The sequence below is a fragment of the Heptranchias perlo genome, unplaced genomic scaffold, assembly GCF_035084215.1.
Source record: "Heptranchias perlo isolate sHepPer1 unplaced genomic scaffold, sHepPer1.hap1 HAP1_SCAFFOLD_445, whole genome shotgun sequence".
Taxonomy (NCBI): Eukaryota; Metazoa; Chordata; class Chondrichthyes; order Hexanchiformes; family Hexanchidae; genus Heptranchias; species Heptranchias perlo.
This window is the reverse complement of record NW_027139459.1, coordinates 1-13,221: the sequence shown is the minus strand read 5'-3', so window position 1 is coordinate 13,221 and position 13,221 is coordinate 1. Positions and strand designations below refer to the sequence as shown.

The 13,221-nt window shown below is 43.2% G+C and overlaps 1 protein-coding gene and 1 non-coding gene across 2 annotated transcripts; one reads left to right on the top strand and one right to left on the bottom strand.

The window, feature by feature from the left end:
• On the top strand, nucleotides 1-82 carry trnas-cga (transfer RNA serine (anticodon CGA)). The gene has a single exon. It is a non-coding gene; the product is annotated as a tRNA-Ser (tRNA).
• Nucleotides 83-1,475: 1,393 nt separating this feature from the next.
• On the bottom strand, nucleotides 1,476-12,957 carry LOC137313244 (zinc finger protein 84-like). The gene is made up of 2 exons (XM_067979379.1): nucleotides 12,503-12,957; nucleotides 1,476-7,937 (listed from the first exon to the last, which is right to left on the bottom strand). Exon 2 carries the CDS (start codon nucleotides 7,583-7,585, stop codon nucleotides 6,200-6,202), a length of 1,386 nt encoding a protein of 461 aa, XP_067835480.1. The 5' UTR covers nucleotides 7,586-7,937; nucleotides 12,503-12,957; the 3' UTR covers nucleotides 1,476-6,199.
• Between the last annotated feature and the right edge of the window lie 264 nt (nucleotides 12,958-13,221).

Sequence of the window (13,221 nt, the reverse complement as noted above, 5' to 3'; positions counted from 1 at the left end):
GCTGCGATGGCCGAGTGGTTAAGGCGTTGGACTCGAAATCCCCTGGGGATTTCCTGCGTACGTTCGAATCCTCCTCGCAGCGCGACTTCTTAAAGTTATGTTTACTGCTCAAATAACGATGAACTGGAGTTGACGAACCGCATTCCCTCTCTCAGAGACTCTCCAGCGCGGCTCATGCTTTTAATTCGGAGCCCAATGGTCTCTTGCAAAATTGCAAGACACGTGAAGGAATCTCTCCCAAGCTCCATCTTAAATTCTGCCCGTTCGCAGAACTTGACATTGATACTATTTCTTCCTGTACTTTGATCCCACCTTGTCTCTGTCTCTGACTCTCTGTGTTTTTCCCTCATGGACTTCTCAGGCTTCGTTGAACGGCCACGGATGATCGAACCTGGAACACCGGCAGTGAAGGGTAAAGATGGAAAGACTGAGACGGGGGGAGAAGCAAAGGTGCAACCCAGCTGATGAATTCGTAGCTAATGTCCACACATTTATGTCTCTTCACCCTCACAGTGAAACATCAGCAATTTGAGTCCAGTCCACTTATGGTAGAGTGGATAATATGTGGATGTTGAGACAGACACCAATCGAACCGTTGCCGTGGTGATGAAAGCTCCGAATCCTAAACACTGAACCACAAGGTAACGCTGAAAATTCTTTGCTGTGAACAAGCAGACCAACGCGGCCTTTCCCACTCGCCCCTTTGTAATTCAGGTCATTTTCGTGTCAGACAAGCTGCTCGCACAAAATGGCATTTTCTGTTCGAACTACTATCGAGACAGAAGGTGATGTTCAGGCAATGACAGCACCAAGTGCAAGTCGGCATGGACATGGAATGGAAAGTGAGGTAAAATACTCCCACAAGCTGCTGATGGACATGTTTCCATTTCCAAAATTCACGCATCGAATCAATGCAGCTGCTGGGAAAACTCCAATGCAACGCAGGTCTATCGGGCATCGTTTGAAGCAACTGGCAGTTTAAAGTGTCATCTCCTGCTGCTCCTGTGGGGAGTGAGGGAGAGACACTGTCGGTATCTGCGTACAGTTTGATTTTGTACAAAACTGTACAGAGAAAGAGCAAATATACCAGGGCTGTGAGATATTCTATATTATTCATATTTGACCAGAGGAATATCCGCAGTCAGAAGCTGAAAAGAAGGGAGAGATAAGAGGCCTGAGAATAAACACAGAGCTGAATGAATCACGGAAGAGTGAAAGAAAAATAAATGTTATCAGTTCCACTTTATCTCGTGCTCAATCCTAGGAGCTCCCCGATGGACTGCTGGTTAAAATTCAGTGCTCCCATCACCGCGTGGTTCCATTCCCAGTCAGAGAATTAACTTTAACAAGAGTTATGAACTTAATAAATAATTACATGAAGCTAATTAAACCCTGTTCGTAGTTGAATGACTGTTTTGATCACCATTAATCAACCAATAACGTTCTGTTTCAGACTGAAGGAGATGCCGACATGGTTACCGAGAGACAGACAGACAAAACTTTAATAAGATTTTTGTGCTTTGCATGTGATGAAATTTCATCATTTTACAGACTGGATCTTAAGAGTGCGATTAAAAGCTCAGTGCAGCCGTTGTTAAATTTAACATTAACAGGCAATTGTCGCCGTTTATCACAGGAACGCCCGAACCGGTTCTCCGATGAAGATGAAAGTAACGCAACGAGGAACATCTGATACGACACGAAAGGCATCGGGCTATGACAAAAATCCCCACCGTTTTGCTTTTCCAAAATAAAGGGTGTGACATTTATTCTCTGAAAATAGAAACAGTCTGGTCTCACTCACTACAGTAATCTCTCTGTCACAGTGAACCAGCTCTCCTACTGCGAGTGTGACCTCCCTTCGGGCCTTTCGGGGGCTTGTCTCAAGATGAATTGTGATTTCCGTGAAGCCAATGTTCCATTCCTTTATATGATTCATGTGCCTGATTTCCGACCGCAGGGTAAATGGTGGAATATCAGCCCTGCTCAGCCGGCAATGATCACGGTACATTTTCTTGCAGACAAAACACACATTGAAACCCTGGAATTTTGATACGATGAATCCTGAGGAAAAATAAAATAAGGACTCGAATCATCAAACTTTTGCGCCAACCGATTGCGCCACCGAGTCAGGTGGAAAAATCATCCGCTCAATCAGTAATTCACTGAGCTAAACCTTGAGGCTGCAGTGACCAATATAACAGCTGTCTACTGTCAGTTTACTTTTACAAAATCAAGAGTTGGAGCTTGCAGGAGTGAAAATCCAACAAGCCGGTCTTCACTCTTAAAGCAGCAACTGTGAAGTTAAGAGAAACGTGCCGGAGAAATACTCGATTTCAGCGCGGTGACACTGGGCCAGAGTAAAGTTCAGTTAATATGATCGCCGAGTGGCCAGAGGGTGGATTTGGAATTCCTGAGCGACCGCACTGTGAATTTTCCAGATCTGCTTGGAGCACCAATCCCTTCAATTCATCACTTACAGGGACAATTCGATTCTCGGTTTCTTTTCCCTGAGCTTGGCGAGATCTTAAAAATTGAAAGCGACCAATATCAGAGCTAACCTCGTCACCGACATGCTCACAGATACAGAGCGGCCACACTCTGCTTCAGTGAGATGAAAGCCCAGAGCGGTTTCAAGGTCGAATGCAATGAAAGTGCAGGTCATTGAGGTGCCTTTAAATTCCTGATTCTTTGAACTGAACTTCTTCCGAAAGTGCTTGAGATTCAGGTGGAGTGATTTGGGGATTTATTTTTCTCTTTGCAAAGTTTGAACCGCACGTCAAGATCAAAAGTCTAGGGTTAAATTAGGGATTCTCCAGGGTATGAACCTCGAATCGAGAATTATACCCCGAACTCAACGAGCCCAGAAACAAGAACGTGTTACGGACACATTCTATGAGAGGGCTGTCTGTATAATGAAAAGGCATTTTTGAAGAGACTTCCTGATCAGTTCCGTGTTGGCTCCTGAACAAAACACAAACACCATACTGTGCGTTTTTCCTTCCAAAATTCACTGAACACCATGAATTAAACAAAGGCACCGCTGGGAGTTTGAACCCAGGACCTTTAACCAACTGAGCCACAGAGCCAAGTCATGGGATCATTTCCCACCTCCTCTCATTAATATCTATCAGCTACACGTCACATTCTGTTGTGGGCTCAGACTGTTTGATCTTTGTCTGTTTCACTTGCCAGTTTCCCTGTGAATCCCGATACTGACTGCGTTTCAAGCTGTGTTTATCTTTCTGTGTCCATCAGTGCTTTGATACACGAATGAATATTTGTGCTTGTGTTTGTTACTTTAAATAAATTAGGGATGGACAATTCTCGCTCTGACACTGAAGAACTAATTGAGCAAATTTCACAGTGAAGAGTTGTTTATTGTGGTGCTGAAACGAAAAAAAAATTGTAAAAGGTGCAAAGAGGGAAAACGAGAAAAACTTGTGAGTGAAATTAAGGACCACTTTCAAGGTTTTTACACGTATATTAAGAGAAAGAAGGGTGACGAAGAGTAATGTGGGCCCTTAAAGATGGATAGGGGTGATATTGTAATTGAAATTCAAGAAATGGCAGACTTGCTAAATACTCACAGAAAATCATGAGGATAATGTACCAGAGGCACGAGGAAAACTGAAAATAAATCAAGGGGATTCAGTGTAAGTAAAATAATGGTATTGGAGAAAATAATTAGATTAAGATAGACAAATCTCCAGGGCCTGATGTTTACCATCCCAGGGGACGAAGGGGAATAGATGAGGAAATTGTACATGCTTTAGTCATGATCGTTCAAAACTCTCTTGATTCAGGAATTGTTCCATGGATTGAAAAAATTGCCAATGTCATTCCGTTTTATACGAAGGGTAGGAGAGATAAAGCAGGAAATTATAGACCTATTAGTCTGACGTCTGTTGTGGGGAAGTTACCAGTATCTGTTATTAGGGAAAGAATGACTGAGCACTTGGATAAACCTGAATTGATCAGAGAGAGCCAGCATGGATTTGTAAAGTGTAAGTCAAGTCTAACAAAACTAGTTGACCTTTTTGAAGATGTAACGAATGTGGTAAATAATGGAGTGTCTGTGGGGGTTATGTGTATATTGACTTCCAGAGGCATTCGATAAGGTTTAACATCAGAGACTGTTAACAGAAATGAGAACATGTGGAATTCAAAGCAACCCATTGACATGGGGAGGGAGTTGATTTGGAGTTGGGGACAGAGAGGATGGTTAATAGGTATGTACTCAAATTGACAGGATTTGATTAGTGGTGTCCCCCAGGGATCTGCATAAATGAGGCAGATAAAGGAACAGAGAGCGGTATATCCAGGTTTGTCGACGACACCAAGTTTGGCGCAGTGAGTAGTGTGGATGGGAGCATAAAGTTATAAAAGGAAATTGATAGATTCAGTGAGTTGGTAAAACTGTGTCAGATGGAGCTTACATAGAATTACATCGAATGTACATCACAGAAACAGGCAATTCGGCCCAACTAGACTATACTGCAGACGAGCCTCCTCCAACCCCTCTTCATCTAACCCGATGAGCAAACCTGAATATTCCTTTCTCCTCCATGTGTTTATCCAGCTTCACCGTAAATGCATCCATGCGATTCGCCTTAACTACTCCTTGTGGGAGTGAGCTGCACATTCTAACGACTCTCTGGATAAATATGTTTCTCTTGAATGCCAGATTGGATTTATTGATGACTATTATATTCATGGCCCTACGTTTTGACGTCCCCACTCCCAAAAGTACAAACACCTTATCGACATCTGACCGATCAAACCCTTGCATAATCTTAAAGTCCTGTATCAGGTCACCCTCAGCCTTCTCTTTTCTATACAAAAGAGCCCCAGAGTGTTCAAAGTTTCAATCTGGGGAAGTGTGAGGCCATCCACTTTGGCCCGAAGCAAGATAAATCAGAGTATTTTCAAAATGGTGAGAAGCCAGGAACTGTGGGTGAGCAGAGATACTTCGGGACATCACGAAGAGTTGGCAGACAGGTGCAAAAAATAATTAAAATGGCTAATGGAATGTCGGCCTTTATCTCAAGGGAGCTGGAATTCAAAAGGGTGGAATTTATGTTACAATTCTATAAACTCTGTTGAGGCCACATTTAGAGCACGGCATTCAGTCCTGGGCACCAGACCTCAGGAAGGATATATTGGCCTTGCAGGAGGTGCAGCGCAGAAAGACCAGAATGATACCGGGGCTAAAATGGTTACATTATGAGGACAGGTTGCGTGGACAAGGTTTGTATTTCCTCGTGTATAGAGGATTAAGTGGTGATGTAATTCAGGTGTTGAAGGTGATTCAATGATCCAATGGTGGGTGTGTGAGTTGGTGCTGAATCGGTCCCCTTCAGTGAAGAGAGGGTCAGCGGGCGCCTGACAGACACGGCTCGGAACGGGACTCGCTTCTCTCCGGCGGCAGCGGCTGGTTTAGAGAGATCTCTCTGTCTGCTGCTGTTACTCCGCCTCCCGCACTCTGGGAGAACCGCGGAGCTCGGTCCTCATTTTTCTCTTATGGATCCGGCTCCATCCGTTTACTGTTGACGGGAGTGCGTCTGATACCAAGTCAGTCAGAAGCGGGTGCAAATCACAACATAGGCACAGGCCCAAGGACTGGGGACTGGTTTGATATTGGGTCCTTTTTAAGGGACCGGCTGTAGAATGTTTGTATAATAATAATGATCAGAATTAACTTTGATACAATGAAGTTTTTTGCAGTTATTTCCCATTTCCACCCTCACCAGTTTTATACAGTAACAGGTAACAATGTTTGAGGGATGTGATGTCCAGTGTTGGTGGAATCAGTGTAATTTAACTTGATACATTGAAGAATCTCTTGTCTATCCCAGGCTCTTACCTTAGGTTTAGACCCTCACCTAGTTTAAAATTGGTCACTCACTGATATAAATAAACCAGTAACAACCCCGAAACCTCAGCGGGGACATTTGTTCCGATACTTCGTGACGGTCCCAATTTCCTCGGAAATTCTCAATCAGCAAATCCCAGAGGCTGTTTCGGGTTTGACAAACTGTGAGATTGTTTTAAAAGCCGGAAAGAGGGAAAAACTGGTGGTTGATATGAAGTGTTATACATTATCTCTTTCTGTTTCAGATTTACAATTTCTCTTTGTGTGTTACTGACAGGAGAGGCTATAACGGAGCCCAGTGACTGGGTAACGAGCTGCACTGAGTCATTGGCCTGTGTTACAGACCGGCTCGTTGGACCTGCTCATTTCGTGAACTCGCTGGTGTCTCAGCACGTGTGATGACTGAGTGAATCTCTTCCCACACACAGAGCAGGTGAACGGCCTCTCCCCAGTGTGAACTCGCTGGTGTGTCAGCAGGTTGGATGACTGAGTGAATCTCTTCCTACACACGGTGCAGATGAACGGCCTCTCCCCAGTGTGAACTCGCTGGTGTGTCAGAAGCTCAGATGACCGAGTGAATCCCTTCCCACACACAGAGCAGATGAACGGCCTCTCCCCAGTGTGGGTGCGTTGGTGTTTCAGCAGTTCAATTTTGCTTTTAAACCTCTTCTCACAGTCAGAACATTTAAAAGGTCTCTCATTAGTGTGAACTGGCTGGTGTGTCAGGAGGTGAGATGACCGAGTGAATCCCTTCCCACACACAGAGCAGATGAACGGTCTCTCCCCAGTGTGAGTGCGTTGGTGCATCAGCAGATTACTTTTGCTTTTAAACCTCTTCTCACAGTCAGAACATTTAAAAGGCCTCTCCCCAGTGTGAACTCGCTGGTGTGTCAGAAGCTCAGATGACTGAGTGAATCCCTTCCCACACACAGAGCAGATGAACAGTCTCTCCCCAGTGTGAGTGCGTTGGTGTGTCAGCAGATTACTTTTGCTTTTAAACCTCTTCTCACAGTCAGAACATTTAAAAGATCTCTCATCAGAGTGAACTCGCTGGTGTGTCTGGAGGCTGGATGACCGAGTGTATCCGTTCCCACACGTGGAGCAGGTGAACGGCCTCTCCCCTGTGTGAACTCGCTGGTGTGTCAGGAGGACGGATGACTGAGTGAATCCCTTCCCACACACGGAGCAGGTGAACGGGCTCTCCCCAGTGTGAACTCGCTGGTGTGTCAGCAGGGTGGATGACTGAGTGAATCCCTTCCCACACACGGAGCAGGAGAACGGCCTCTCCCCAGTGTGGGTACATTGGTGTGTCAGCAGATTCCTTTTGCATTTAAACCTTTTCTCACAGTCAGAACATTTAAAAGGCCTCTCCCCAGTGTGAACTCGCTGGTGTGTCTGGAGGCTGGATGAAATAGTGAATCCCTTCCCACACACGGAGCAGGTGAATGGCCTCTCCCCAGTGTGAGTGCGTTGGTGTATCAGCAGATTAATTTTGCTTTTAAACCTCATCTCACAGTCAGAACATTTAAAAGGTCTCTCATCAGAGTGAACTCGCTGGTGTGTCAGCAGGGTGGATGACTGAGCGAATCCCTTCCCACACACGGAGCAGGTGAACGGCCTCTCCCCGGTGTGACTGTGTCGATGAGTTTCCAGCTCTGAAGGGTAATTGAATCCCTTCCCACAGTCCCCACATTTCCACGGTTTCTCCATGGTCCGGGTGTCCTTGTGTCTCTCCAGGTTGGACGATCAGTTGAAACCTCGTCCACACACAGAACACGTGTACGGTTTCTCCCCGCTGTGAACGGTGCGATGTTTTTTCAGGCTGTGTAACTGGTTAAAGCTCTTTCCACAGTCAGTGCACTGGAACACTCTCACTCGGGTGTGTGTGTCTCGGTGCTTTTCCACTCACACTGATGTTTGAAATCTTCTCCCACGGATAGAACAGACAAACATTTCTCCTTCAACATTCAAAGGCCGATGATATTCAGGTCCTGATGAATCGAGTGACTCTGTCAGATCTTGACGTGATCTTTGGTTTGAGTTTCCCTCTGCAAATCCTCCCCTGTAAAAGGAGTTTATAAAAGTTATCACTGTAATTACAGGATAGAAATTCAGATCAGATAGCTCTACTTTCCATGGAACATTATTTCCTCTCTCATTCCTCAAAGCTGTAAATCCCCGTCCCACACACTCTCCCTCCTCCCTGTGCTGAAATCCAAACCCATCGCATCATCTTTCAGTGGCCCGAAACCATGAGTGAAAGGGTGAGAGAGTGAGTGAGTGTGAGAGAGTGAGTGAGTGTGAGAGAGTGAGTGAGTGTGAGAGAGTGAGTGAGTGAGTGAGAGCAGCAGTGGGCTCGGTGTGGAGAATGAAGTGGGGCAGGTGGAGCATGTTTCAGTGGGGCAGCAATGATCATAATCTCATTAGGTTTACAACAGTTATGGAAAAGGACAGGGGACAGTCAAATGTGAAAATTCTTAACTGGAGGAGGGCTAATTCCAGTGAGTTAAAAAGGGATCTTGTCCAGGTGGATTGGAATCAAAAATTGTCAGGCAGAACAGTAATTGAACAGTGGGAGGCCTTCAAGGAGGAGTGGGTTTGGGTACAGAGTAGACAGATTTCCACGAGGAGGAAAGGAACAGCATCCAAAGCTGGAGCTCCCTGGATGACTGAAGATATCGAGATCACCATTTCTCCTTCATTGACAGACGCTCCCTGACCGATCCCCATTTCTCCTTCATTGACAGACGCTCCCTGACCGATCAACATTTTTCCTTCATTTACAGACGCTCCCCGACCGATTACAATTTCTCCTTCATTTACAGACGCTCCCTGACCAATCACAATTTCTCCTTCATTTACAGACGCTCCCTGACCGATCCCCATTTCTCCTTCATTTACAGACCCTCCCTGACCGATCACCATTTCTCCATCATTTACAGACGCTCCCTGACCGATCCCCATTTCTCCTTCATTTACAGACGCTCCCTGACCGATCACCATTTCTCCTTCATTTACAGACGCTCCCTGACCGATCCCCATTTCTCCTTCATTTACAGACGCTCCCTGACCGATCCCCATTTCTCCTTCATTTACAGACGCTCCCTGACCGATCCCCATTTCTCCTTCATTTACAGACGCTCCCTGACCGATCACCATTTCTCCTTCATTTACAGACGCTCCCTGACCGATCCCCATTTCCCCTTCATTTCCCGGCGGGTAGTGAGGGGGGGATAATGTTCACTGTTTTATATTCGGGTCTGGGGCCGCACTCGGGGTTTGTAAAGCCTGAGCCTGGGCCTGAGCCCGGACCCGGGCCCCGGGGTTTATTGAGCCTCTTGCTCCGATCCTCTGACCTGCACCGAACGCGCTCCTCCCGCAGCCTCGACTGGCCGCGCCTGCTCAGGACACACTGACCGGAATTGAGTCACTACTGCGCCTGCGTGCTGGGCTCCATTGATTCAGATAGGGCACAATCTGAACCGCGCTGCATGCTGGGTGATGCAGCCGCCATTGATGCTCTTAATATCAGGCCGAAAAACAAAAACATTGGAAGCAGATAATTTAAGTGTTTAATTTATTTTCTAAATAATTCAATCGTTCAATTCATTTCATAAATAATTGAATAGTTCAATTCATTAAATAATCAATTGTTTAATTTATTACATAAACAATTAGTGTTTCATTTATCATAGAAATAATTCAATGAATTATTTATAATAAATGAAACACTTGATTATTTATATAATAAATGAAACACTTGATTATTTATATAAATGAAACACTTGATTATTTATATAAATGAAACACTTGATTATTTATATAAATGAAACACTTGATTATTTATATAAATGAAACACTTGATTATTTATATAAATGAAACACTTGATTATTTATATAATAAATGAAACACTTGATTATTTATATAATAAATGAAACACTTGATTATTTATATAATAAATGAAACACTTGATTATTTATATAATAAATAACACTTGATTATTTATATAAATGAAACACTTGATTATTTATATAAATGAAACACTTGATTATTGATATAAATGAAACACTTGATTATTTATATAATAAATGAAACACTTGATTATTTATATAATAAATGAAACACTTGATTATTTATATAATAAATGAAACACTTGATTATTTATATAATAAATAACGTTTTGAAATTCTTCATTCAATAAATTAAATAATGGAATATTAATATGATTAAATAAACACTTGAATCTTTGTATGATAAGTTAAACCTGTGAATTAATTATATAATTTAAACACGACCTCTTTATATAATAATTTTAACACTTGGATTATTTATATAATAAATTAAACAATTGATTTTTTATATAATAAATTAGACATGCATTATTATATAATAAATTAAACTATTGAATTATTTGGATACTTAATTTATTATGAAAATAATTCAATAGTTTAATTTAACAACTGACGTAGTTATGTAAGAAATTAAACAATTGATTATTTATATAATGAATTAAACTATTGAATTATTTATATAATAAATGAAACAGTTGAATTATTTAAATAATAAATGAAACAGTTGAATTATTTAAATAGTAAATTAAACAAATGAAGTATTTACGTAATAAATTATACACTTGAATGCTTCATATAATAAATTAAACACTTGTTTATTTGTATAATAAATTCACAAATTGAATTATTTATACAATAAATTAAACAACGGAGCTATTTATTTCGTAAATTATACACTTCAATTATTATATAATTAAACTACTGAATTATTTATCAAATATATCAATTTAATTATTCATATAATAAATTAAACAATTCAATAATTTACATAAAAATTAAACACTTGAATTATTTATAAAATATTAAACAATTGAACTATTTACATAATAAATTTAGCTATTGAATTTTTTATACAATAAATTAAACTCTTGGTTATTTACAGAATAAATTAATCAATCAAATAATTTAAACTATTGAATTCTCTTTATAATAAATGAAACATTTGAAGTATTCATATAATAAATTAAACACTTGAAAACAATTTAATTATTGATATAATAAAATAAGCAATTCATTATTTATTTAATGAATTAAACTATTGAGTTATTTATATTACATTTTAAACTTTTCAATTATTTATATAATAAATGAAGCCAGCTTGGACAAAATGGAGGCAAGCGCAGAGTCCGTCTTGGACAAAATGGCGGCAGGCGCGGCCACCATCTTGGAAAAAATGGCAGCAAGCACGGCCGCCATCTTGGGCAAAATGGCGGCAAGCGCGGCCACAATCTTGGAAAAAATGGCCGCCGCCGCCATCTTGTCACATGGCGGCAAGAGGCCGACAGAGTGTCGCCAGTGATCCCGCAGTGACCCCAGAATGTCCCAGTGACCCCAGAGTGATGCCGGGGTCCCAGAGTGCACCCAGTCAGCCCAGAGTGAGGCCAGGGTGCAGCCGGGGATCCCAGAGCGATGCCAGAGCGGCGGCCTTTGCGTTTGGGCCACCACAACAACCACCACCACAACTGTACTGTACGTGTACAGCACACGGTGGGTAAAAGGGAACGATTCACTCCTGTCTGGTAATCCGTGTCTGGGACTCACTGGCCCTGTGAAATGTTGAATTTTGCTCACAATATGGTGTGTTTGGATTAATGGGGGACTAGGTTTAACTCCACTGGGCTGGATTGTTTTATAAATCTCTCATTGACTGGGTCTTTCAGACCAGGATGGGAGCTGCTTCTCTCTCTCTGTAAACACCCTGAGGCAGTGAAACACTCTCTGACAAACTGTTCACAGGAACCAACCCATCAGACATGGGGAATAGACAAATACCTGGGACTGGAAATGAGCCTCCCACCAACAGAGCAGAGAGAAGGAGGAAATCATCACACCTTCAAGATCTGGATCTGTTTTGTCTTTGGAGCAGGTTCTGGTTAATTTTACTGCTTTCAAGTTATGTTATGGGACCAGTGAGACTGAGACACACACACACACACACACACACACACACACACACAGACTGTACAGTCAGGAGACACGTGTCCCTTGTCCAGACATTGGGTTTGAATTGAGCTGAGCTGTGCCACAAATGAATATGGGATTAAAATCTCAAATTCCAATCAGTTTGCTCCCGAGCTTCCCCATGTGTCTGTGTGGTTCCATTACAATACAATTTCACATGGGGGCCCAAAATGGCTTCGGAATTAACACTATTTCTTTCTGAGTTGTCAGTGACCTTTTCAAAAATTAAACTTCAAACTCAGAAAACATTTGGAGGCTGTTTTCACATTTGGGCCCTCTGCGTGCTGCAGGACGCTCCCTGAAAGTGCTTTTAATTTCAATTAAGACCCGAGATATGTCACATTGTCAGCCTCTGAATAATAGTTTGATCCACTTTGTGTTATTTCTGAAAAGTTGCACTTGCAATGAACGAAGGGAGGAATTTGGGATCGAACAGATGGTGATATTCTGTCAGACACTCGGTACTGAGGGAGCGCTGCACTGTCAGACGGTCAGTGTGTGTCTCAGTATCAGCTCCTGTACAATGTCCCAGTGATCCTCCAGTGTCCCCAGAATGTCCCAGTGATCCCCCAGAGTAACCCAGACATTACTCACGTGGCCCCCATCGGGTCCAGGCTGCGGTGACGGTCTCAGTCAGTCAGTCCCCAGCGGAGAGAACGATTCTTGGCCCAGGATTCCTCCTCCTCCTTCTCACAAAATGTCTCTTTCTGGATCATCTCCTTGCAGCATTTCATCGAAAAGTTTCCTGAGGAGAGAGAGAGAGGGAATTGATTAAAATACAAAAGCATGGGATTAAAAAGGCACAGCAAGAGCCCAGAGCTCCCTCCCTCCCACTCCCTCTCCCAGTTACACCGACAATCCCTCAGCACCAACACTGAGACACAAATCCCGGTTACAAACCAGAGAATCTAAAGAGGGAGAAAAGTTGGGAGAGAGACAGAGAGAGAAATACACTCAGGACAGGCTGGAGGACCCCGGCAGACTGAGAGATTGTCCCCGCCCCTGGGGAGGGTTTGGGACGAGACACACGGCCATCCCCTCCCCCCGGCGAGCTCCCTGCTTCAGCCTTTGAGATATTAGACTGAATCTCAATGTGTCTCCCTCAGGGACCTGTCCGTTCTCATGTTAATCCAGGGACAGCCCAGGGCAGGACTGGTTTGACCAGGAGACCTGTCTGCTGGAATGAGCCACATTTCAAGGACCTATTTTACTGATTTGAAACCCTCACAGCCTGTCTCCCCCTCTTCCCTCACCCCCAAACCGAGTCCCCCCCACCCTCAGCCTGTCCCCCCCACCCTCACAGCCTGTCTCCA